The 22262-nt window shown below is 32.8% G+C and overlaps 3 protein-coding genes across 4 annotated transcripts in view; 2 read left to right on the forward strand and 1 right to left on the reverse strand.

Moving 5' to 3' along the window:
• Positions 1-6543, forward strand: part of LOC120086889 (TATA-binding protein-associated factor BTAF1) — a 41508-nt gene extending 34965 nt beyond the window's left edge. Inside the window, exons 22-30 of one of the 2 annotated variants that reach the window (XR_005484368.1) lie at positions 1066-1170; positions 1285-1512; positions 1583-1846; positions 1936-1985; positions 2342-2451; positions 2532-2614; positions 5688-5900; positions 6040-6272; positions 6360-6543. Coding sequence is in view for 1 of the 2 variants with exons in the window: in XM_039043707.1 (XP_038899635.1) it covers positions 1066-1170; positions 1285-1512; positions 1583-1846; positions 1936-1985; positions 2342-2451; positions 2532-2614; positions 5688-5900; positions 6040-6216 (1230 nt within the window). In the remaining variant the exon portion in view is untranslated. Of the gene's footprint in view, positions 1-1065; positions 1171-1284; positions 1513-1582; positions 1847-1935; positions 1986-2341; positions 2452-2531; positions 2615-5687; positions 5901-6039 lie in introns of both variants that reach the window. The other variant, XM_039043707.1, reaches the window with a different exon arrangement.
• Positions 6544-11348: 4805 nt separating this feature from the next.
• Positions 11349-16231, forward strand: LOC120084215 (protein SET DOMAIN GROUP 40). The gene is made up of 6 exons (XM_039040119.1): positions 11349-11585; positions 11677-11827; positions 12578-12709; positions 12849-12989; positions 14464-14739; positions 15491-16231. The coding sequence occupies exons 1-6, from the start codon at positions 11449-11451 to the stop codon at positions 16112-16114; spliced, it is 1461 nt and encodes a 486-aa protein (XP_038896047.1). The 5' UTR covers positions 11349-11448; the 3' UTR covers positions 16115-16231.
• Positions 16232-18804: 2573 nt separating this feature from the next.
• Positions 18805-20776, reverse strand: LOC120070261. The gene has a single exon (XM_039022155.1). It carries the CDS (start codon positions 20363-20365, stop codon positions 19271-19273), a length of 1095 nt encoding a protein of 364 aa, XP_038878083.1. The 5' UTR covers positions 20366-20776; the 3' UTR covers positions 18805-19270.
• Positions 20777-22262: the final 1486 nt, after the last annotated feature.

A 22262-nucleotide genomic window follows, 5' to 3' on the forward strand; every position in this document is an offset into this window, starting at 1 on the left:
GTTTAAAAAAAAAAAACATCCAAGCATACTTGTTTCCTTTAGAAGGTCGATGAAATATTTTCTTAGTCCTGAGTTTTAAGGAATTGGATGAAATATCTTCTTGGGAAAAATGCCTTTTTAGAAGGTCCCTCTTTCCATTAATATATATATATTTTAATTATTTCAAATGAAGTAACAATGATTTAAAATAATAATTAATAAAAAAAACATTTTTCCTTCCTTTTCCACACTCAGCCCCCATCCTGCAGTGTCGACACCTTTTCTTCCTCCCCTTCTCTATTAGGTCAAGTCATCGACACGACCACCTCCCCACAACAACAGTTGCTCCAATATTTGATGAGATCATCGCATCCAACAGCCGATGAATGACATTTATTTTGCAGGTGAAATTAGAGAGAACGGTGAAATTGAAATACTGAAAATGCACAGACATTTGGTTTCATTTAAACTAATAAAAAATATCTAATTAATGGGAAGATGGAGCTGTATACCTATTATTCAAAACTGTGGGACTAAAATGACCAAATTGAAAACATAAGAACTAAATGCACCTATTCCTTAAAACTTAGGAATTAAAAAAGTATTTTTTCCCAATTTTCTTTGAGAGATACAAACCTTGTCCGCTCCCATTTCTAGAAAATATTGAGGTTGCCCAAATCTTTTATGTCGAACTCTTTAGCTAAGACTAAATGTAACTTTAGGTTTCTTCTTCTCCATGGCATCTCATGTAGGAATAACGTGTCATCCGCATAGGTAATAAGTGCTATCTTTAGGAATGTTTGATAAAAAGAGTGACTAGATGAACATTACGAGAATCCGTTGCTTTTTACAATTTTTGAAAATTTTTCAAAACCAGACTTTGGGAGATTGTTTTAGGCCACAAAGGAACTTTCGAGTCTGAACACTTTATTAGGGGTTTTTTCTTGGATGGGAGTGAAGTAACCTCACTCCTTCAAGAAAGAAAAAGGACCTTTCACTTACTGAAATGTCAAATGCACTCTTATTCTAGTTGATTTTTGCCGCTACCATTTGTGTAAAAGTTGGTAATTTTGTTTCCGTATGCAGTTCCAATCAACTTATGGAAAACCACTACTAGCAGCTAGAGATTCTAAATGTTCTGCTAGGGATGCAGAAGCTGGGGCACTCGCCATGGAAGCATTGCACAAGCAGGTTTGTCTATTACCTTTTTTATTATTATTGTTTTTTTAAGTATGTCTGTTTCTTTTTTTTGTGTTACACACATGTTAGATAATTGCCTTTTGATTTCTATATATTTTTCTCTAGGTCATGCCTTTTCTTCTTCGGCGAACTAAAGATGAAGTTCTGTCTGATCTGCCAGAAAAAATTATTCAAGATAGATACTGTGACTTGAGCCCTGTACAGCTAAAATTATATGAAAGGTTCTCTGGTTCTCATGTTAGACAGGAAATATCAAGTATAGTCAAATCAAATGAATCAGAAGTACCGCAGGAAAGCAGTGGTTCAACAAAGGCATCTTCACATATTTTTCAGGTATGCTTTCTATTTCTATTCTTGTTTTCAACACTGTATCCCTAATGCATATGTTGTTTTCCCGTCTCAGGCACTTCAGTATTTGCTTAAACTTTGTAGTCATCCTTTGCTTGTCTCGGGAGAAAAAATGTCAGATTCAATGAAGTGCATCCTGACGGAACTCTTACCTGACAGTTCTGATATTATTTCCGAACTTCATAAACTGCACCACTCTCCTAAATTAGTTGCTCTCCGGGAAATTCTTGAGGAGTGTGGAATTGGTGTTGATACTTTGGGTTCTGATGGAGCTGTCAGCTTTGGCCAGCACAGAGTCTTAATATTTGCACAGCATAAAGTAAATTGATCGATATTGATTATTTATTCATGAATTTGAGCCTCTGTTTTTTACTGGGCGATAATTTAATATCTGAGGTTTTTCTGCAGGCCTTATTGGACATTATTGAAAAAGATTTGTTCCATGCTCACATGAAGAAGTTAGTATATCATCTTTTTTGGATTCATCAAAGAAATTAGCATGCGACTGTGTGGTTAAGTTTTGTGTTCTCTATAGTAATCGGATGCATTAAATTATAACAATAGCTGGATTTTGTTTCGTTTGAGCTATTTTATTCATCTCTGTGCCTACTTTGGTCATCTAACACACTGAAACATAACCCACGGTTGTCTTCTCTTAAGAATTAATATTTTCTCGCAATTCTGACTCGGCAGTCTCTTGGCCATTACCTCTTCAAATAGTATTATTATAGCTCGGACTAGTTCCGTTTGCATCCCAACAATTTTTCTTGGAGTTTTCACCTTCAATTCCTTCTTACTTCTCTTTTGAAAGCAGTGTTACGTACTTGCGGTTGGATGGATCTGTTGAGCCGGAGAAACGTTTCGACATTGTCAAGGCCTTCAATTCTGATCCTACAATCGATGCATTGCTCCTTACAACACATGGTTGGTTCTTATTCTCCTCGTTTTATCTTTTCACAGCTTAGTTTATCTGATTTTATATGCTAACAAAATCACAATTACAGTTGGTGGTCTCGGCTTGAATCTGACATCTGCAGACACCCTTGTTTTCATGGAGCATGATTGGAATCCAATGCGAGATCATCAGGTAATCTGAAAGGAAAGCATGAATTTTAGATATTACAGTTGCTGACATCAAGTATTTCTTTCGGTAGTAGCTTCAAGAAGATTAATTTTGATTTATCACATTTACTTAGTGATTAGTATGATTACTGATTGCTACTGATTGCGATTTGTCAGATCATTATTTTATAGTTAGTTTGCTAAATGAACACTCCTTAATTTGATTTGGTATATTTGACATTCTTTGGTCTTCTGCTAAAATTACTGTTCCGAATGCTGGTAGGCTCAAATGGAGGGAATCATAGTTTTCGATTGTGTCGTCATGCTCGTATATTTGTTCCCATAAAAAAAAAATTTGTGTCGTGGTGCTTGGTGTTGATAGAATTAGGAAGTAGAAAAATATGAATAGTATTAAAGTGGTGTAAACAATTTTAGGTGAAATGATATTATGTTAACTTAGTGCTCAATAAGGGTCATGAGTTTAATGAAGGACTTAGTGGAAATGTGTTTGATCTTTGTTGGCTACCTACCTAAGATTTACTATTCTATGAGTTTCCTTGATATCCAAATATTATATGGTCAAACGCCAGCGGGTTGTCTCATGAGATTAGTCGAAGTGTTTGCAAGTTGGTTCAAACACTCATGAATTAAAAAAGAAAAAGACTGGTGAAATGATGCACAGGGGTCTTAGCCAACAAACATTTTCTACTCGTTCTTTCACATTGTCTTCGAGGTAAAAGCTTGGATATGAGTTATGAATAGCCAACAAACAATATCCTAGAAGTATTATCATACAGCGTTTGACGTTCCCAAGGGATTAAAATTGTTAAAGTTGTTGAATTGTTGATAAAATATTAAATTTACCTTCATCCACCAACTTATGCTTTTGGGTCAAATGGTGATTTAACATGGCATTTGAGCAGGAGGTCTATAGGATTTTGTGTTCAAACTCTTGCAATGTTATTTCCTCAATTAATATTGATAAAAAGAGTGACTAGATGAACATTACGAGAATCCGTTGCTTTTTACAATTTTTGAAAATTTTTCAAAACCAGACTTTGGGGGATTGTTTTAGGCCACAAAGGAACTTTCGAGTCTGAACACTTTATTAGGGGTTTTTTCTTGGATAGGAGGGAAGTAACCTATTTTTCTTTCATGACTTGTTGGATCTCCTAAAAATTTCCAAACCCACAAGTGAGAGTGACTATCAAGGTGTTGATATAATATTAAAATTACCTTCACCCAGCTTAAACTTTTGGTTAGTCAGTGACTTAAAAAAAGAACCTTCAAAAAGTAGCGACAGTAGGTTGAAAAGAAACCTATTGGAGTATAGCTTCCAGAATTTAAAAAAACTTCAAAAGGTTCAATGCATGAATCCACGGCTAGATGCAGTTGCTGAGGTTGCTACCACGTGGTGATTTTATGTGGTTCTTACTTATCCATTTCAGGAGAGAGTACATGGCAACAAGTAACAACACCCTCTCTTGTAGGAAAGGGGCTGCAATATCTTGCGGCTAGTTTCTCGTTGTGCTTGGTGCTTAAGAATGTGGTGTAGGCCCGGCAGCTAATTGAACCCCAGACATTGTCGGCCAGCATCATGCTTCAAAAAAGAAAAGAAAAAGAAAAGAACAAGAAAAAAGATCCCTTTTATTTGTTGGAAGTCAAATTCGGTAACGACATTGTTTACCACCATACCTGAGCTAAGGAGGGGTCATGTACCTTACAATATTAAGGATCGGTTATGCTTTATATATAGTGTAGAAATTTGTAGTCTACTGATACTCTTTCTAGGGCATCCATTTCACCCTGATCTTATCTTTTAGGACAGGGTTTTCATTTCTTTTGATGAGATGGTCCATTAGAATTTCATTGATAGTATGAAATTACAAAAGGGTTGGACTAGCCATGAAGGATATGGGAAGCAATTCCATTGGAAAGTAAGGGTATTTAATTTAGATTGTAGTCACAAAAAAAAAAAAAGAGTGAATTTACACCAAGATAAAGAAGTATATAACAAGTGTTAGAGAGAAGAAAAGTTTCAAAAAAAGAAGAAAAGCTTGAATTTTTAGGACATGGTGAAGCAAAAGAACAGAGATTAGATTTGAAAGCTGCATTGACCAATTCTGACTGGCCGTCTATCTAGCGCTGATTGGCTGAACACCATTCTGAAAGTCCCCTTCCCACTTAAAGAACTTATGCAAATACGATATCCAAAATATCTTTAACCCTATCCAACACAATTAACTTTGGAAACAAATATGCAAATGGACAATCCTGCTCAGGGCTTATCCCATCCACCCTTACAGTGCCAATGCTTCTTCCAAATTAACTTTTCACCTGAGATTGTTTGCATCAAACTTGGTTACTCGAGTGTTGGGAATTCTGTCTCAAAAATTAACAAAACCACTTGAGAATCAGTTTGTGTTTTATTCTGTTCCGAGCTTTGTGAAACTTGGGCTCTCCGTTGTAGTTGTACTTGCGTAGCCTATCCTTTTCCTCTCCCCCTCACTTTCTGATGCATACAGCCAATGAGCTATCTTAATCAACTATCAGTACCGAGTGAATTACACATTCTAACCTCCCTAACTGCTCCAGGACATCTCTTTCTTACATGGATAAAAAGGATGGAGTTTTATTTTTGTTAGTGTTCTGGTTGGCTAGAAATGCTTTGTTATTTAAGTTAAACTTGAGATAACTTGGAAGAGGTTAAAATGAAATTTATGGAAAAGAGATGTCAAATTAGTGGATAGGGGCAGTGCTAATGCCCCCAATACCATGTTTTCCGTGGAGGTCTTGGTGTAGGGACCCCTTTTTTTTTTATTACAGTGCTAAGTCTCCATCTACCCCTAATGAAGATTGTGGTAACGTTTTTGGTTATAGTTTCAAAATTTTGTAATATATAGGAGAAAATTACAAAATGAGTTGTGTTCTCATATCACATTTTTTTAGAAGCATCATTACAGTTTTTAGAAACTTCTTAAAATCAGGGAACAGGCAGATTAAATAAACTGAATTTAAACAATATACTGAATTGTTTTGCAGGATTCTAATCTAAGTATTAAAAATATTTGTCTTCATTGATGTAATTATTTTTGCAGGCAATGGACAGAGCCCACAGGTTAGGCCAGCGGAAGGTTGTAAATGTCCATCGACTTATAATGCGTGGAACATTAGAAGAAAAAGTTATGAACCTTCAAAAGTTTAAAGTTTCAATTGCTAATGCTGTCATCAATTCCGAGAATGCCAGTATGAAAACAATGAATACTGATCAATTGCTTGATCTTTTCACATCTGCTGAAGCCTCCAAAAAGGTATTACTAATTTGTTCGTAGCTAATGTTAGCAACAATTGGATTTCAATCTATTGAAAGCAGATAGGATGGTTCTAATTTCTCACTATCTTTCTCTCTGGTATCGATAATGGTTGATTAACTCGGTTCATAAAATGTAGGGAGCGGCGTCAGTGTCATCTAAGCAGTCAGATGGAAACTTTGATGGGGAGGTAAAAGCAATGGGTGGAAAGAAGGGTCTGAAAGCCATCCTTGGAGGACTGGAGGAACTTTGGGACCAATCCCAATACACTGAAGAGTACAATCTTAACCAGTTCTTAGCAAAGCTTAATGGCTGAAGTCCTTGTGCACACACCATGTCATGTACAAAGTGTATATAAAGTGGGAGATGATTGTAAGGCCCAAATTTTGATAGTTTAACCAATAGGTTTCAGTCTTCTCTAAGACTCTTCCATTCCAATTACTCCCCCTTTTTCCCCAGGGGCTCGTGCAGCTTTTACACGAATGGTCGGAGAGTATAGGACAACGATTGACAAGAGGTGTAACATAAGGTCTCAAGATTTATGCACTTTCAGGAATGGGAAGGAAAGAGAATTTGTATATGGCGGATATTGTATATACAATTCATTTCATCTTTTAAATGAAATTCATTCTTCCATATAGCATATTTTCAATGGAACATAGTGAAGCTTTTGACTGCAATTGTAAGGTTACAATATTGGATGCCAACAGCAATCTTCTTAATTTACCTTTTACATGCAATGAAGATATTTTCTAATGCTACTTATCACCCACCATATCTTTCAGTAACAACTAAGATGGCATTTGAATTGGCTTTTGGCAACCAGAATTGGTTGTTTTGTTTTGTTTTTATTTTTATTTTGCATAGATATTTCATTTTTTAAATTGCAAAAAATCGCTCTTCTAAGGTGGTTATTATCACACTTGTACACCTTAATTAGATCAATCACCTTGCTATGTTACGATTTGTTACTTAAATTTTGCTAAATGAATTCAATGGAATATTAGGATCAATTCATTTTGCAACGTTAGGATCAAATCTTTGAAATATATAACTTTTACAATTTAATCTAAACCTGGTCAACTATAAAGTTTGAAAACTATATTATTAACCATTAACTGTTAAAATTCATTCAGGAAAAAAAACCCATTTATTTAAGAAAACAAAAAATTGATATATAGAACTTAGATCTAACTGTTACAATCATATAGTTCAATGATTTAAATGAAGCAACACTTGTAGCTCAAAGGTGGTTTATACGTTTTGAAATACTTAAACTTTGAAAGAAGTGATTGATCAAATTGAAAGTTTGAGTATTTGATTGCAACAATGTTTATAGTTGAAGGACGAATTTTGCAATTTTCTTAATTTCATTTATTTTTCTCACTTTTAGTTGTTTGAAAATTTATTTGAGAACTATTTCTTATTTTTGGTAGTTTTCTTTCTTAAAAGAAATAAAACATCTATAATTGTATACAAACTCTTAATTAAAAGAGAGAACTTCTAATTTTTTAGATTCAAATTACATATCTGATCCTAATAGGTTAGGTGAAGTTTTAATGTGATTTCATTAGATATAGAAACCTCGATTTAATTTCAGTTTCAATGGTTTGAGTAAAATCTAATTGTGTTTTACCTAGAGAAAGCTTCATTTATATTTTACTTCGTCCAAACACAAAATCCTTTGACAATCATCCAACTTCATTATGCCTTTTGGGTTGACCCTATCCTTTTTGGATCGACCATCAAGGGCGATAGCAAATCTAAGAACAAAGCTCTTGCTCTTTGCACAAGATATATGTTCTACTGGTGTTAGAGATGTCCATTTTCCCACCGGAATCACTCCATGGGAAATGGGGAGGGAGTGAGGAAAAAAAATTCCATAAGCTAAATCGGGACAGGGATGGGGAATGCATCCCTACTCCCGCCTCGAATCCCTGTCCCCACCTTGTTTGGATAGTGAATATGTTATGTTGTTATTATTATTATTATTATTATATAAATATAATTTTATTGTTTAATGATAATGAATATGTTTGAATTGAACCATCAAATTTAAATTATATATATGTAATTTTATTAGTAATTATTTTTTTTAACTAGAAAATTAGAGTAATTTCTCTTTAAATTCAAATTGTTCATGTGGAACTAATCATAGAAAAAGTTAGTAAGAAATTTGAATATTTAACAAGAACTTGGCCTTATTGATGATTTAAGTTAATTGATCTTTTTTAGAACCAAATGAAGAAAACTTTCCCATGAGGGATCCTCGCAAATTCTTTGTGGGGAATCCATGCTCTCTCCCTTTTCCCTTAGGAAATTTCATGGGGATGAGAAATGATATAGCGATAAGGTGGATATCTCTAACTTGTACATGTAGTAGCCGATAAGTATGATCCTTCAATTAGAGCCTAAGAAGATCAACTCCAGAATCGACAGAACTGCAGTTAAAGATGCACAACTTTGTTTGTCACAACTTGGTGAATCTATTCTTATGGAAGAGAAAGAAAAGAATTGAGGAAGTGTGTATTTTTATTCAATCACTTCTCACAAATACTAATTATACATGCTAAAAATAACTTATTTGACAACTTAAAATCAACGACTAATTCCACTGGCCTAATTCAAAACAACTAAAAATAGTTTCATGACTTGAGTTAACTAATAAAATTGCATCTCGCTCAAACAATCAAAAAAGGGTCGATGAATACTAACTATGACTCTTTTTTTGCTTCTTCTTTTTTCAATATTATAACAGATAATTTCTAAAGAATTAAAATCTATAAAGGCTATAAAGGCATAGAGATTAAGTGCATGTTTGGATTGACTTTCTAGATGCTTAACATGTTTTATACTTTGAAAACATTTTTTAAACAAGAAAGTCGATCAACGAAAAACCTCCAAAGATGAGGACAATTGAAACTAAATTCACATACAAGAGAAGAAAGTGAAAATCTTTATATCATAGAGACCAAAATAAAACTTTATACAAATGATAACTATTAAATTTGTAATTTAACCTATATATTATCTTGTTTTTAATCTTTAAATATGTAAGTGTAAATTTTAATAGCGAGGCTCAAAACTCATTTACATTCTTTCGGAATATGGAGATATTCGATTCTCAAAGTTGACATTTTTCCATGAGTGCAAGATGACCGCTATGTGGTCCTCTGTTTACATCTACTAAGAAGACCCGTTTCTCCCTAAATTATTCATTTGGAAGATTAAAAATTTAAGAGAGTTGAATCCAAGGACTAAACAATTTGATACTTTTTCTCAAAAGAAAAAAAAATTATGCTTAGGTTGTAATAATAGCAAGTAGAGTCGAATCATAAATACTAGCTTTGTTCATTGATTAAAAAAAATAAAATATACAATGGGGAGGTTTTGGAAGTAATGAAGTAAAATATAAAGAGAAAGGAAGGTATTCAATGAGTTTAGAATCCCAATAAAATATATTTTTACTATATAATTAAGGGACTTTCAACACTAGAGTAGTGAGATGATCAATTCTAGTGAACAAATTATTCATTCTCTCATATTAGGGTTTTTTTCCTTTCTTTTTAATAAATAACTTCAAAAGCACCGTGGGACAAAAAAAAAAAAAAGAGAGTTGATATCTTCTTATAGAAAATAAAAGAGATAATTGAAATAGAGAATTTAAACTTCTAAAAAAAAAAAAAAAAAAAAGGAAAAGAAACAAGTGGTTACATCAACTATCTAATTAGAAAAATGAGAGACCCTAAATTTTTCATAAATCTTTCGAATTGGAAAATGTATGAAAGTCAAATAAATTCTCAAAACCAGCCGCATATACTTTCACAGTAATCAATTATTCTACTTTGATAATAAGTATTAAAATATTGAGCCACTGAGTATCTAAAATTCCAAAGTGGTAATAATAACAGGTTAATGTAAATAAATATATAAAGCAAAGTTAATTAATCATAGAAAATATGGTATTAGGAAAAATAGAGAACAAATCATATATATCTCATAACTACTTGAACAAAAATTGAAACTTCATAACGATTTAGAATTTTTTGTAAAGTGTATAGATTAAATAATATGACCTTGAAAATTTAAACATCAACTAGATATATAACTTATGAGATATTAAAATGGAACGACCAATGATATAAGAATTTTGTCTATATTATTAGATTACTAGAGATGATTTGATATCTAAAAAGCATATAGCATCTAGTTGATATAATTATTTGTAATTCTAAAAATTTTAGGACTAGCCGATCTGAATATACCTAAATAAAACATAAATTATTATTTCAAAAGTCAATGATTTAGTTCTTAACCCCCACAATTGTTGGACTTAAAAAATGTATGAGATCAGATTTGCAATTTTATCTGAAACAACTATGTGAGAAATAGATGATACATTTTAAAATTTAAACACCAAATAGATATACGTCTAAGAATTATGAGACTAATTAATCCAAACAGAATTCAATGAACAAAGCATATATTCTCTTATCCCACAATTATTATACTTGAAAGAGATAAAAAATTTATGTATTAAAATTGTAATTTTTCTTCTTTTTTGTGATTAGAAAAATAATAATCATTAGAATATTCTTTTTACAAAATTCCTCTAATGTTTGAGGTGAGTATCCAATTTAGGTCACATGTCAATATTTTCGTCAATATTTTTATTTATCATGGATTTAATATAGACTTAAAGTGTAAATCTCCATTTCTATGATATGATTCAAAACAATTGAATATAACACAATACAATATCATATCTCTGAGTTGATTATAATTAATAAAGCTTGTAACTTAATTAACAAAGTTAAAATATTTATTTATTAATTTAATAAATATATATTTTGAAAATTTTAATTTATTTTTTATCCTTAAATTTTGGATCTAATTTTCATTTGATCCACTAAATTTCAAAATGTTTCACATTTAATTTTTAAATTTTAGATTTAATTTCAATTAAGTTTTTAGATTTCAAAATGGTTATAATATAATACTTGAGATTTGAGTTTTTTTTTAAATTTATTTATTTTAATTTAGTCTCTAAATTTTGAGATATTCTTAACTTTGATTTTTTATTAAAGAATCATTTTCCTCCCTTAATGTTAATGTCTATTTATTAATTTAAAAAATTTATAATTAATTAAGTTTCATTATTATCCATCCCACTAAAATTAAAATTTCACTTTGCAATTATTTTAAATTAATTAATAAATATAAACACTAAAATCAAAAAGTGAGTATTTAATAAAGATTATTGTCCAAATTGGTCGGAAACTTAAATCAAATTAAAATGGTAAATTTGAAACCTAAAAACTACCTACGAAAAATGAGAAAATACTTTTTGGTTGAATTTACATGTAGACTTATTTTATTTTTTATTTAAAAAAAAAACAAAATAAAATAATTACTAAAAGTGAGCTAGAACTTACCTACCAAATCCTACCAAAAAGTATTTTTTCGGTTTGTTCCATGATGTTATCGCAAAATTGAGAGCTCACAAAAATGGCGGAGGAGCGGAGGGTTTGATGGAGGGTTTGTGAAGATGGGAACTGAAGAAAGTTTTGGAAGTCTGCTGAGATGGGCGGCGGATCATGGAATTTCAGATTCTGTCGATCAACAGACTTCACATTCTTGTTTGGGCGATTCTTTGTGCGTCTGTTTCTTCCCTGATGCCGGCGGGTATGCTCTGATTTCTTGTTTTCTAGTTACATCACTCTTTTCTTTCTTTCCCCGCTTGTAAGTTGTTCATTTGGGGGAAATTTTGCTTCAGGAGAGGTCTAGGGGCTGTTCGTCAGCTTAACAAAGGAGAGTTAGTGCTGAGAGTTCCAAAATCTGTCTTGTTCACGACCCAAAGTTTGTCGTTGGAAGATGAGAAGCTCGCCAGGGCTCTGAAGAGATACCCATCTCTTTCTTCTACTCAGGTTCTTCCTTTGCTAACGTAATTAGCGCGAACTTTTCTGAGAAAAAGGATGCTCTCTAGATTTGGTTTTTTTTGTATGCGGTGTAAGTTGGTCTTTAGGGGGAAAAACTACGAGAGGGTGTTTTGAGTAATGCAGTTTGGAGTTAATATGTGTTGAGTTAGAAAGACTGCGTTTTAGAGTGTGTAAGATAGAGTTCTTCTACAAATCTGAAAAATAGAGAAGGAGTGGAAGATGGAGTTTTTCGATAAATATGCAAATTTCAATCTTCAATGGTAAACACTGTTGAAGTTAAGTTATTTAATACCAACTTATGAAGTTGGTGGGCCAAACACCTCTCAGATACATGAGTCACCTTCATGTGCCTAATGTGGTAGGTTTTGAACAGTGATTACAGTCCAAAAAGTGATTACATCTCAAAGTAGGATAGACCTAGGAAGAAGCTGTAAGAATTACAAGCATGCTGTCACTTGAATGGAAAAAGAGAAGGGATCTTTATACATGAATGACCATAGGTATGCTTAAAGATGTTTCATATTCCATTCTATGTTAAGGTAACAAGGTTTAATTGTCCTCAGTGCAACTGCGGCAAAGATCTTTGAGACTTAACTGATTTTAATTCTTTTATATATTTAAGATTGATTATCTAACAAATTTCTTGTGTGTTTATCTAAGGCATTACCCATTTTCCCTTGTTAGTTCTAAAGGTGTACTAATATTAATTTCACAATCCCTCTCCCCACTCAAATGCAGAAGTTGACCTTTTGTTTACTCTATGAGATTGGTAAAGGAACTAGTTCTTGGTGGTTGCCTTACTTGAAGCATTTGCCCCAGAGTTACGACATACTGGCAACTTTTGGAGAATTTGAAAAGCAAGCCCTGCAGGTTCAAATTTCTATTTGTGGCATTTCTTTTTATTTATTTCTTAGGATTATATTCCTATTCAGTGAACCATATTCAATGTGGATTTTTACATGTGTTTTTCACATTTGTTTTATAATAAAATAGTTAAAGTCATTAACAGGTTGATTATGGTATCTGGGCAACAGAGAAGGCTGCTTTGAAGTCTCTCATGGAGTGGAGAGGAGTTAAAGGACTAATGGAAGAATTCAATATTAAAAACCAACTCCAAACATTCAAGGCATGGCTTTGGGCCTCTGCAACTGTGAGCACACTGGATTCATGCTAGAGACTAGATCTGGATTTATTATTATTATTACTATTATCATTAATATTATTTTTTGGGTAAGATAGCAAACTTTCACTGAGAAAACATGAGAGAAAGAGGGAATAAGAAAAAGAACCTACAAAAAAAGGGAGAATCCCCAACTAACTACGAAAAGGACTCCAATCTAACAACTGCCAAATTCATAATTACAAAAGAGTATCAATAGACATTGTCTTATTACAAAAAACCTGCGTTTAGGTTTCTATCTTTTTAATAATTAATTTATTTATTTATTTGGTGAAAAATTTATGCATCATTTGAAGGAGGTTTAGCTGGAGGTCTCGTGTGGGTAATTTATGCAAGACAACTGTCCAAGGTAACTGCCATTATGCTTTTCTTATAGAAGAAAAAGCAACCAAGTGACACCCATTTGCTGATTATCATCCTTCCATTATCCATTACCTTGTAGTCCTGTACACATTACCCATTACCGGCCAGTAAGCATAATTAAAACTTCCATTCTATCTAATGTGCTCTCTCCCATCCCACCTTGCTCTTCTCCTATAGTCCTGACCCCCTCATTTAAGGCCCCCCTTAACCTGGGTATTTTTTGTCTACCTTCAAACTGTAAAGGTCTGTAACTACTGTCATGAACCTTGGTGGTATAAAAAGGAACCTGTATTATTGAAGTTGATGGTGGATGTCTATAGATGAAGCAAGCCAAAGTGATCTAGATTGGAAAGGAAATCGTTTTCTCCATCTCTTGTCAATGGGGTGCTCTCGTGGATCCAAAATTGCTATGTAGGCCTGCTCCTTTCCCTCTTAAGTTTTTTTCCCCTAAGAACTCTGGTGAGGATTATGTGTTTACATTGAACAGATCTCCTATAGGAAAGAGATTCTTGTTGATATCATTAAGCTGAACTCAAAAAGACACATTATATTCCATGTAGGTGAGAATTGCTCCGGTCAGTCCTCATGAAACCTTTGTGCCACCCTGCCTCTGATAGTTCACTGTTTTTCTTCTGACTTGTGAAGTGGAAGTTGCTTGCGCAAAAGCTTTTGGATCAGCCCAAACAAGGATGCTAGGATGTTTGTTCAAGTACAATTGAATTTAGTACTCAACCATTTATATTCCCCATAGTTTTTTGTTGCCATAGAATAGAATTCATCCTATTTTTTATGAATGTGAATTTTCGAGACTCGAGGTTGAGAGCTTGTATTGTAATTTTTTCTTGGCCCTTCTTTTGGAGGATATATTATTGTCCTCGCATATATTTTAATGTTAATACAATTATTTGTTTCTTGTGAAAAATAAGTGTTTCTTTATTTGTCTTATGCATTGTATGATGACGCTCTAAATGTGAGCATAGTTTAGCCCGATGAATTTGTTTTTCAATTTTTATCTCAGATTGTTAAACTTCTTTCTACATTGAGTAGTTAAAAACTAAAATTATATGTTGCCCTTTGAGAGATATCATCTAGGGCATTGTATGTACCATGGGATGAGGCCGGATGTTTATGTCCAGTTGGTGACTTGTTTAATTATGCTGCACCTGAAGGGGAGTCCATTGATGGTACGGATGTTTCATTTTTTTCACCACACGCTTCTTTGAATGGAGACATAACTACTGATGAGTTACATGAAGAGCAAAGAGATACTCAATGGGCTTTGACAGATGGTGGATTTGAGGAAGATGTTTCTGCCTACTGCTTCTATGCTCGGGAAAGTTATAAGAAGGGAGAGCAGGTATTTTATGTTTTTTTTTGGTGTCATTTAATATTTTGTACTCGTATGAAAAGTGGAGTTGATGCAAAGTACATCAATTGGAATTTTAACATTTTAATGATTGAGTTTGATTTCCTACTATTAAGAAGGTTGAAATTTACATTTAACTTTTTTATTTGCTCTCTGATGCATTCTTGTTGATCTGCACCTTGAGATTTCCATAATAAAACTAGAGATTGTTTCTTTATGTCATAGACTGTTATTACACTGATGTTTAACATTTTCCTTTTTCATCTTTTTATTTACTGTTATTTCTGTTATTTTTTTTGCCCCAAATGTATTTTATTCTCGTTAGAGTTCCCAGGTTAGTTGCTTTTTGGGTCTTATCCATCTTTCCAATTCTTTGTGATACTAACAGTTCCATCAAACGTGACTCTATACCTCACCTTTAGTTCTACCCGTCTTTGGGATCTTGTTGAGAGGTGGGCTCTTCACTCCAAATTAAAAGGATTTGATTTGATGTTTTGGTGGGTAGCAATATTTTCAAAACAACCTTACTTTATAAATTAATAAATAAATATTGTGGGTGAAAAAAAATTGTCTGTAATAATTAAATACAAAATATTTGAGACATGAATATCAATAAGTCCATTTTTAATTTGAAAAGAAAAAAAATGGTCTTTCTCTAAAAAATAATTGTTTTGCACGAGTCTTTCTCTCTCAAAAAAGAATGTGTGAATAACAATTGAAACCTTTTTATTCTTTGCTGCAGGTTCTTTTAAGCTATGGTACATACTCAAACTTAGAGCTTCTTGAATATTATGGGTTTCTTCTTCAGGAAAATCCAAATGACAAAGTTTTCATTCCTTTGGAACATGACATTTATAATTCCAGTTCTTGGCCCAAGGAATCTCTTTATATTCATCAAAATGGAAACCCATCTTTTTCTCTACTTTCCGCTCTGCGATTATGGGCAACCCACCCGAACAAGCGTAGAGGTGTCGGGCATCTTGCTTATTCCGGGTCACAACTCTCCGTCAAGAATGAAATATTAGTCATGCAGTTGTTATCAAAGAACTGCCTTACTGTTTTAAACAATTTGCCAACATCAGTTGAAGAAGACAATCAGCTTCTGTGCAACATCTGCAAAATCCAGGATCTACAAGTACCAAGGGAGCTCAGGAAGATGCTGTTGACTTATGGAGGCGAGTTTTCTGCTTTCTTGGAGACCAATGGTGTAGTGAATAGAGATGAAGCCGAGTTACATTTATCTGGGAAAATAAAACGTTCTCTGGAGAGATGGAAACTAGCAGTCCAGTGGAGGCTTTTGTACAAGAAGGCGTTGGTTGATTGCATAAGTTACTGCACCAGAACTATTTGTTCTCTATCTTCTTAATCTGGTTCAGGTTGTGATTACCAGGTTCTAACTTAAACTTTTCCTATTAAATGAATTTTATGGGTATCATGAGATTATAGAATGGTATGAATATGATAGCATCGAATCATCTTCTTCTGTTTGCACTTGCTTTATGCCCCTGATTTGTCAATAAAATTATGTTATGAGAATTATCTTCTAGATGGGCTTTGATGCTAGAGTTTATGTTGTAGGCACTTCATGGCAGGTTTGTAAGTGATTTTAAAATGGTTAAAATCACTTGTCATTTTCAAAATCATTTTAAGTGGTAATAATATTTCAAAATCAATTTTATTGCACGTAAATTAAATAGTGAATTGATTTTGAATGATTAAAGGTGTGTTTTGGAGTGATTTTAAACTTGACAAAAGTGATTTAACAATTTCAAAATCACTTTGAAACATGCACTCAAATTATTATATATGTACTTCATGTGAGACCTTAGGTGAAAGGAAAATGGTGAAAGCACATTAGCTATTTTAACCTATATTTTGATCCTGATAAGAATGGTGTTGGGAGAAGTTGTATTTGTGATAATAGTATGTTTTAAGCTTTTTGGTTGATAGCATCTATTTATAACTCAGTGAGAATACCTTATCAAACTCTATACGCAAGAATGTCTTTAACATGATTCGTCTGTGCTAGATATGGAGTTTTGTGAATTCAAACGAGGTATAACAATTATATTCTCTTAAAATGAAAAGTTAACAACTCTTTATCTCTCAAGAGAAATGATGAGCTTATTTTCCTAAAACGAGAATGATTCTTTAAGGAAGCAAAACAAAATAAAATATGACATAAGAGAAAAGTTGAAAAAATACATTGATATCTAAATATGTTAAGAGATGTCCTCCCAATTTTTTTAAATGAATTGTTATTTATTTATTTAGTGTCTAAAGAAGAGGATGCATATGGTAAGGTATAGTCTAGGCTACTAATTCACTACCCATACCCATATATTAATTTGATTGATAATCTTTATGAATTATGGGTTGTAAAACAACTCATCAACCATAACTTTTGGTAAGAAATAGTGAAGTTGGTACATGCTCAACTTTAACCTTATTTTTGGTAAGAAATAGTGAAGTAGGTACATGTTCAACTTTAATCTTTCTCTCATTCTTGAGAAGCTCTCCTCTTCGTTGCTTCTATAGCTGCCTTTTTCTCTTCTCCCTTCCATTAGTTGAGAGATCAATGTCATGATGAATGTTAAAATTAAGGTATTGGTGTAGTGATGTCGAACTCTAAATTTTATAAGTGGTCAATTCATAATATACCTATAACCGATCTTACTTTGCTCTCTCGTGATATAATACACACATCCATAAGTTATTAATCATTTAAAATATGTTCACAAATATTTTTTTAATTTTTCAAAGTATAATATAATTCAACTGACATAAAATATATATTCTTGACCAAAAGTTTGAGATTCGAATCAACCACTTAAACTTAAAAGTTAAGTTAAAATTGAAAAGAAAAAGAAGATATTGTTAACTTAAAAATTTGCAAACCGCAAACAAGGAAAGAAAAGAGAACCAATGCCAATAACTAAAAGAAATTTGTATTGTATGATTTAGCTTAGGCCTCAACATAAGCCATTCAAACTCAAGTAGTTGTAAATCCTCTTCATTCTATTTCAAAATAATAATAATAATAATAATAATAATAATAATAATAATAATAATAAATAATTAAATTTTCAGTCCTGTGCATTCATATTTATTTAACACTGGCAAACATTTTATTTTGCTCTCTGAAGTTTTCATGAATATTTATTTTTGCCCATATCACATCCATTTTTCTTATAGTATTTAACATTAAGCTATTTATTTCCTAATTCAATAACAAACCATAGCTTAGAACACAAACTCATGAGGGCATGCTATGGCAAGCAAAAAGCACTTTGCTTAATTCAATAGAAAAATCTAAATATGGTAGCTAAAATGAATTTTTATGTGAAGTTTAGCAGTCAACAAAATATTTAGAAGTACGATGATTAAGCTAGAATTACTATGGAAGTACAAAAATTAAAATAAGATTTAAACACTCCTGTAAATAAAAACAAACACAGATTGGAAAGACATGATATATATCAGACACAATTCGTATTATTACCTTGTTAACATCTCGTTATGGTTCTTCATTTCCTATCCTCTCTCACATGTCCTATCTCATATTCTGAGTTTTCTATGAGTGTTGGGTGACACTTATATACAACTTGACTAATCTCACTGGACAACCTATCTAGCCATACAACACTTGAGTGTCAAGGAAACTCGTAGGATATTAACTCAGTTTCAATCCTTCTTAGACTCCTTTTTCAATGGCAACTCCTATGACAGTCTATTCACCTCCATTCTTGTTCACTAACAGCAGGGATATCCTCTCAATCTCTATGAATACATACATCGTAGGGTTCAAAGAGTTTCGAAGAGTTTCAAATTTGATCTAATCACGAAATCAATTTGTTATCCCATGAGATGATCGCCAGGTACACGATGAATATGGTCTTGGGCTGACACTAATGTGGTTATTGTCACTGTTGGCTTTGCTTGGCTACCTACCACCTACCATGTGCCTATGAGCCTAGAAAAAGGCCCTCAACTAAACTTAAGTCACCATAATTGAGCAGCCCGTGAGCCCCCATAAGATAGATAACAGTCTTCATCTTCATCAGCATAAAACATGAAATCTATACAAAGAAGTGTTGTTTATTGATTGAAGAAAAAAAAATGTCACTAAAATGTCACATCTTGTACAGATATATACAATTCTCTAAGAAATAGAAACCACCATGACTTTGGCAGGCTATATTTTCAAGGGATTATCAATCAAACATTCCTAAAGAATTTATGAATGATGAACCAATTCCAAAGCTATACAATATAATTGTTGTGGCCTGTCATTTATGAAATGAGTTTCTATGAGTTATTACATTAACCGGAGGGGGAAAAAACAAAGAATAATGGAACTCCTAATCTCATCATATCAACTAAGAAAACCGAGAAAAGCAAAAAAAGGGTAGAATTCACCTCTCATCTTATGATTGAATTCCCCTCTCATCTTATGAACTTAGTGTTAGAGAATCCTGAAAAACGAACACTTCTACAAGCATCAATGGAATCTCAACCTCCTTCACAGCTTCTGATGGGATTCAATAAGCAAAGCATTAAGCATAATATGAATGGCCGCTTCATATACAACACCATCATAGTGCATTCCATCCACTGTACATCGAACACCACAATTCCAACTCAAAGTTTCAATGTCCAGCAACAAGAGAGGGCCACCAGAGGAGCGCAGAAGCTTGCTCCCGTGAAGAGCATCATCATAAGCTGCCCTCATTGTATCAGTCATCTTCTTCCTCTTCTCCTCAGTGTTCAACATGGAGTTAATCAACGTCGGCATTCCAATCCAGAACAAATGTGGGGTTCTAATGGATACAGAGCCCGTCAATGGCCCTTCAGAACCAAGTTCTGGAGTCAATGGAATCAGTGAAACAACAGAACTTCTAAGTGATTCCAAAGAAAATCCAAAGTCTGATGCATTAGTAAAATGAAGCATATGCCATAGTCCAGACCCCATGATTATAACATCAGGGTAGCTACGATTTTGCTTGAATTCCCCCATTAAATCAGTCAAATTAGAAGCATAAGGAGCCCAAATGAAATCCAATTTCATCCCAGTTTCACTAATCAGAATTTGGTAATTACTATGCCGTTTGAACAGATCACCTCTAATGGATTCCATTCTTTGTGAATTCAACGTCAAATCCAGCAGTGACAGAGCCATCAGTCTCGCCTGAGAGTCACCGGCGACAACAACCCACGATCCATTAAGCAAATCAGCAACATCCATAGGAGCCAATTTCTGAAAATCACAGGCAATAACAGGAGCAGATCTCCCCCATTTCCACGATTTCTCATAATTAACAGTGTTATTACTCAAAGGGTTAAATCCATCGCTCTGTTTGACCTCCCAAACAATTTCATGTAACTGAGAAACACACGAGGCTCGACTATCGAAAACAACGACAGAAGAAACAGTAGTAACGAAATCAGAAACTGAAGGAATGTAAGGCGTGAGATGAACACCGATTGCGAGTGTAATAAAAAGGGCACCGCTGAAGAACAGCATTTTATTACGGCTTAAATGCCATCCGGCCATTCCCATCGGCACAAACAACACAATACACGCAGCTAAAATACCCAATTGAACACCGCCTAACATAATAAAACCCCACTTCCAACTTCCCCTCTACAAAAATCCCCTCGACAGAACCAAATGACCCGATTTCAGAGAATGATTTCGATGAAAAAACGAAGTTTCGGGATGTGGATATTTCTGGGTTTGTTGTGTTCATTAAGAATCCTCGATTTCTTTGTTAGGGAGATCCATAAAATAGGTCGAGAGATTGAGAGAGGTTGGTGGGGGGGTTTTTGGCTTGAAAAATAAGGAACCTGTCAATTTAGGAGAACAAAAAATTACGTACCGTCAATTCTGATCCAAAGAGGGGTTTATTGAGAATGTTCGTCGGTGGCCGGTGGTCTCGCCAGAAGCTAGTGGCAGCTTAGAAACGCCGGTGTTGGGGATTTCAATATGTTAACCTTCAATACGAAGGGAAGTTAAAAGAGGGTTACTTCTTGCATTAAATTGGCTATTTATTTATTTCATTTTTGGTATTCTTTTTTGTTTTGCCCCATTCAAAGTTTTGTTTTTGTTTCAACTTTACCCTTTAGCCCCCTTACTTTGGTTAAATTATAAATTTAGCCAAACTATAAATTATAGTTTGCTACATAAAGATCCTGATTTTCGTTTTAAAACTAGGTTGTTGAATTCAAAGTTTTTTGTTTTTAAAAAACAAATCTTACAGTGTCTACGTTTGGCATTGCCTTTAGTAAAACAATTTAAAATTAAATAGGTTAAAATCACTTTTAAAAATCCGTTAATTTTATCCTACTAATTTTTAGATTCTTCTAAATCAAGTAAATTTTTTAATCAATATTTGGTTTTCAATTTTATATTTAAAAGAAGATTTATTTTATATATTTATCTATTTCTTACCTAATCAAACCAATTTTCTATTTTTCATAGGTTAAATGCATCATTTTTGTTTTAAAAAAAGTATATCATATTTCTTTTCTAAATAAAACTATTTTCCTTAATATTTAAAAGTTAAACTATAACAAACAAAATTTATCCTACTAAATAATTATGTAAAATTTTAAATTACAAAAAAAAAAAATGATTATAAATCTATTTTAGTTATTATATCTAAAATAGAAAATATTTTTAAATTTATTTACCAAACACTCTAACTTACAAGTTTGATCTGGAATTTACCAAACAATATTTTACTTCTTTTCATTATTGATCTTTTTAAAAGCACAGCATTCCAAACGGAGTCTATATACATCTTCAATATCTAATAAGTTCTGTCCTTATCACGATAGTGTCGGTGAGGGTGTACATACATAATCTATGAATATTAGAAATTTTTTTCAATAAATCCATAGATTTCTTTTAATGTGTATTTAATGAATTCGAGATCTATTAGATAATTTTTTTCCTTTTTGATAACCAATGATTGTACTAAATATATTTGATCCGATCTTTGCATATTTATTATCTTTTTTTTTTTTTAGAACAAAACAATTATACAGACCACCACATGAATTATAATATTACATCATTAGACATGTCGACTTAGTCACTCAAGATAAGGAGTTTAAAGAATATATTTATTATTTTTTATTTCATCTTCCTGACAAAAAGAATATATATATTTTTTATTTTGCCATGAATCTTTATTAAGTACAAGTCTATAAATTTAAGTACTAACCTTTCAATTGAACATATTATTGTTTTTTACTTTTCAAATTTATCCCTTAGCTAGATTTTCATAATCACAACTAGGGCCTTAGCAAAGTTTTACTAGTTTTAATTAAGTATATGGTCCAAAGTTCATAAATAACTGATGTTGAATGGGTGAGTTATGGACAATAGAAAAAGGATATTGTTTTTTTTTTTCTTTTCCTTTTTGGTGTCTTTGCGTAACTACTATCCTAAACATTACTAGAGAGTGATGATGATTACCAAATGGGTGATATGATTCTTATTAAAGTAT

The sequence above is a fragment of the Benincasa hispida genome, chromosome 1, assembly GCF_009727055.1.
Source record: "Benincasa hispida cultivar B227 chromosome 1, ASM972705v1, whole genome shotgun sequence".
In the NCBI taxonomy this organism is placed as follows: domain Eukaryota; kingdom Viridiplantae; phylum Streptophyta; class Magnoliopsida; order Cucurbitales; family Cucurbitaceae; genus Benincasa; species Benincasa hispida.

Excerpts from the sequence above, each read along its gene's own strand:
- LOC120084215 (XM_039040119.1), top strand. The coding sequence starts at position 11,449 with ATGGGAACTGAAGAAAGTTTTGGAAGTCTGCTGAGATGGGCGGCGGAT. Across the intron at positions 11,586-11,676 it reads TTCTTCCCTGATGCCGGCGG|GAGAGGTCTAGGGGCTGTTC; the intron begins GTATGCTCTGAT and ends ATTTTGCTTCAG. Across the intron at positions 12,710-12,848 it reads TTGAAAAGCAAGCCCTGCAG|GTTGATTATGGTATCTGGGC; the intron begins GTTCAAATTTCT and ends AGTCATTAACAG.
- LOC120070261 (XM_039022155.1), bottom strand. The coding sequence starts at position 20,365 with ATGTTAGGCGGTGTTCAATTGGGTATTTTAGCTGCGTGTATTGTGTTG.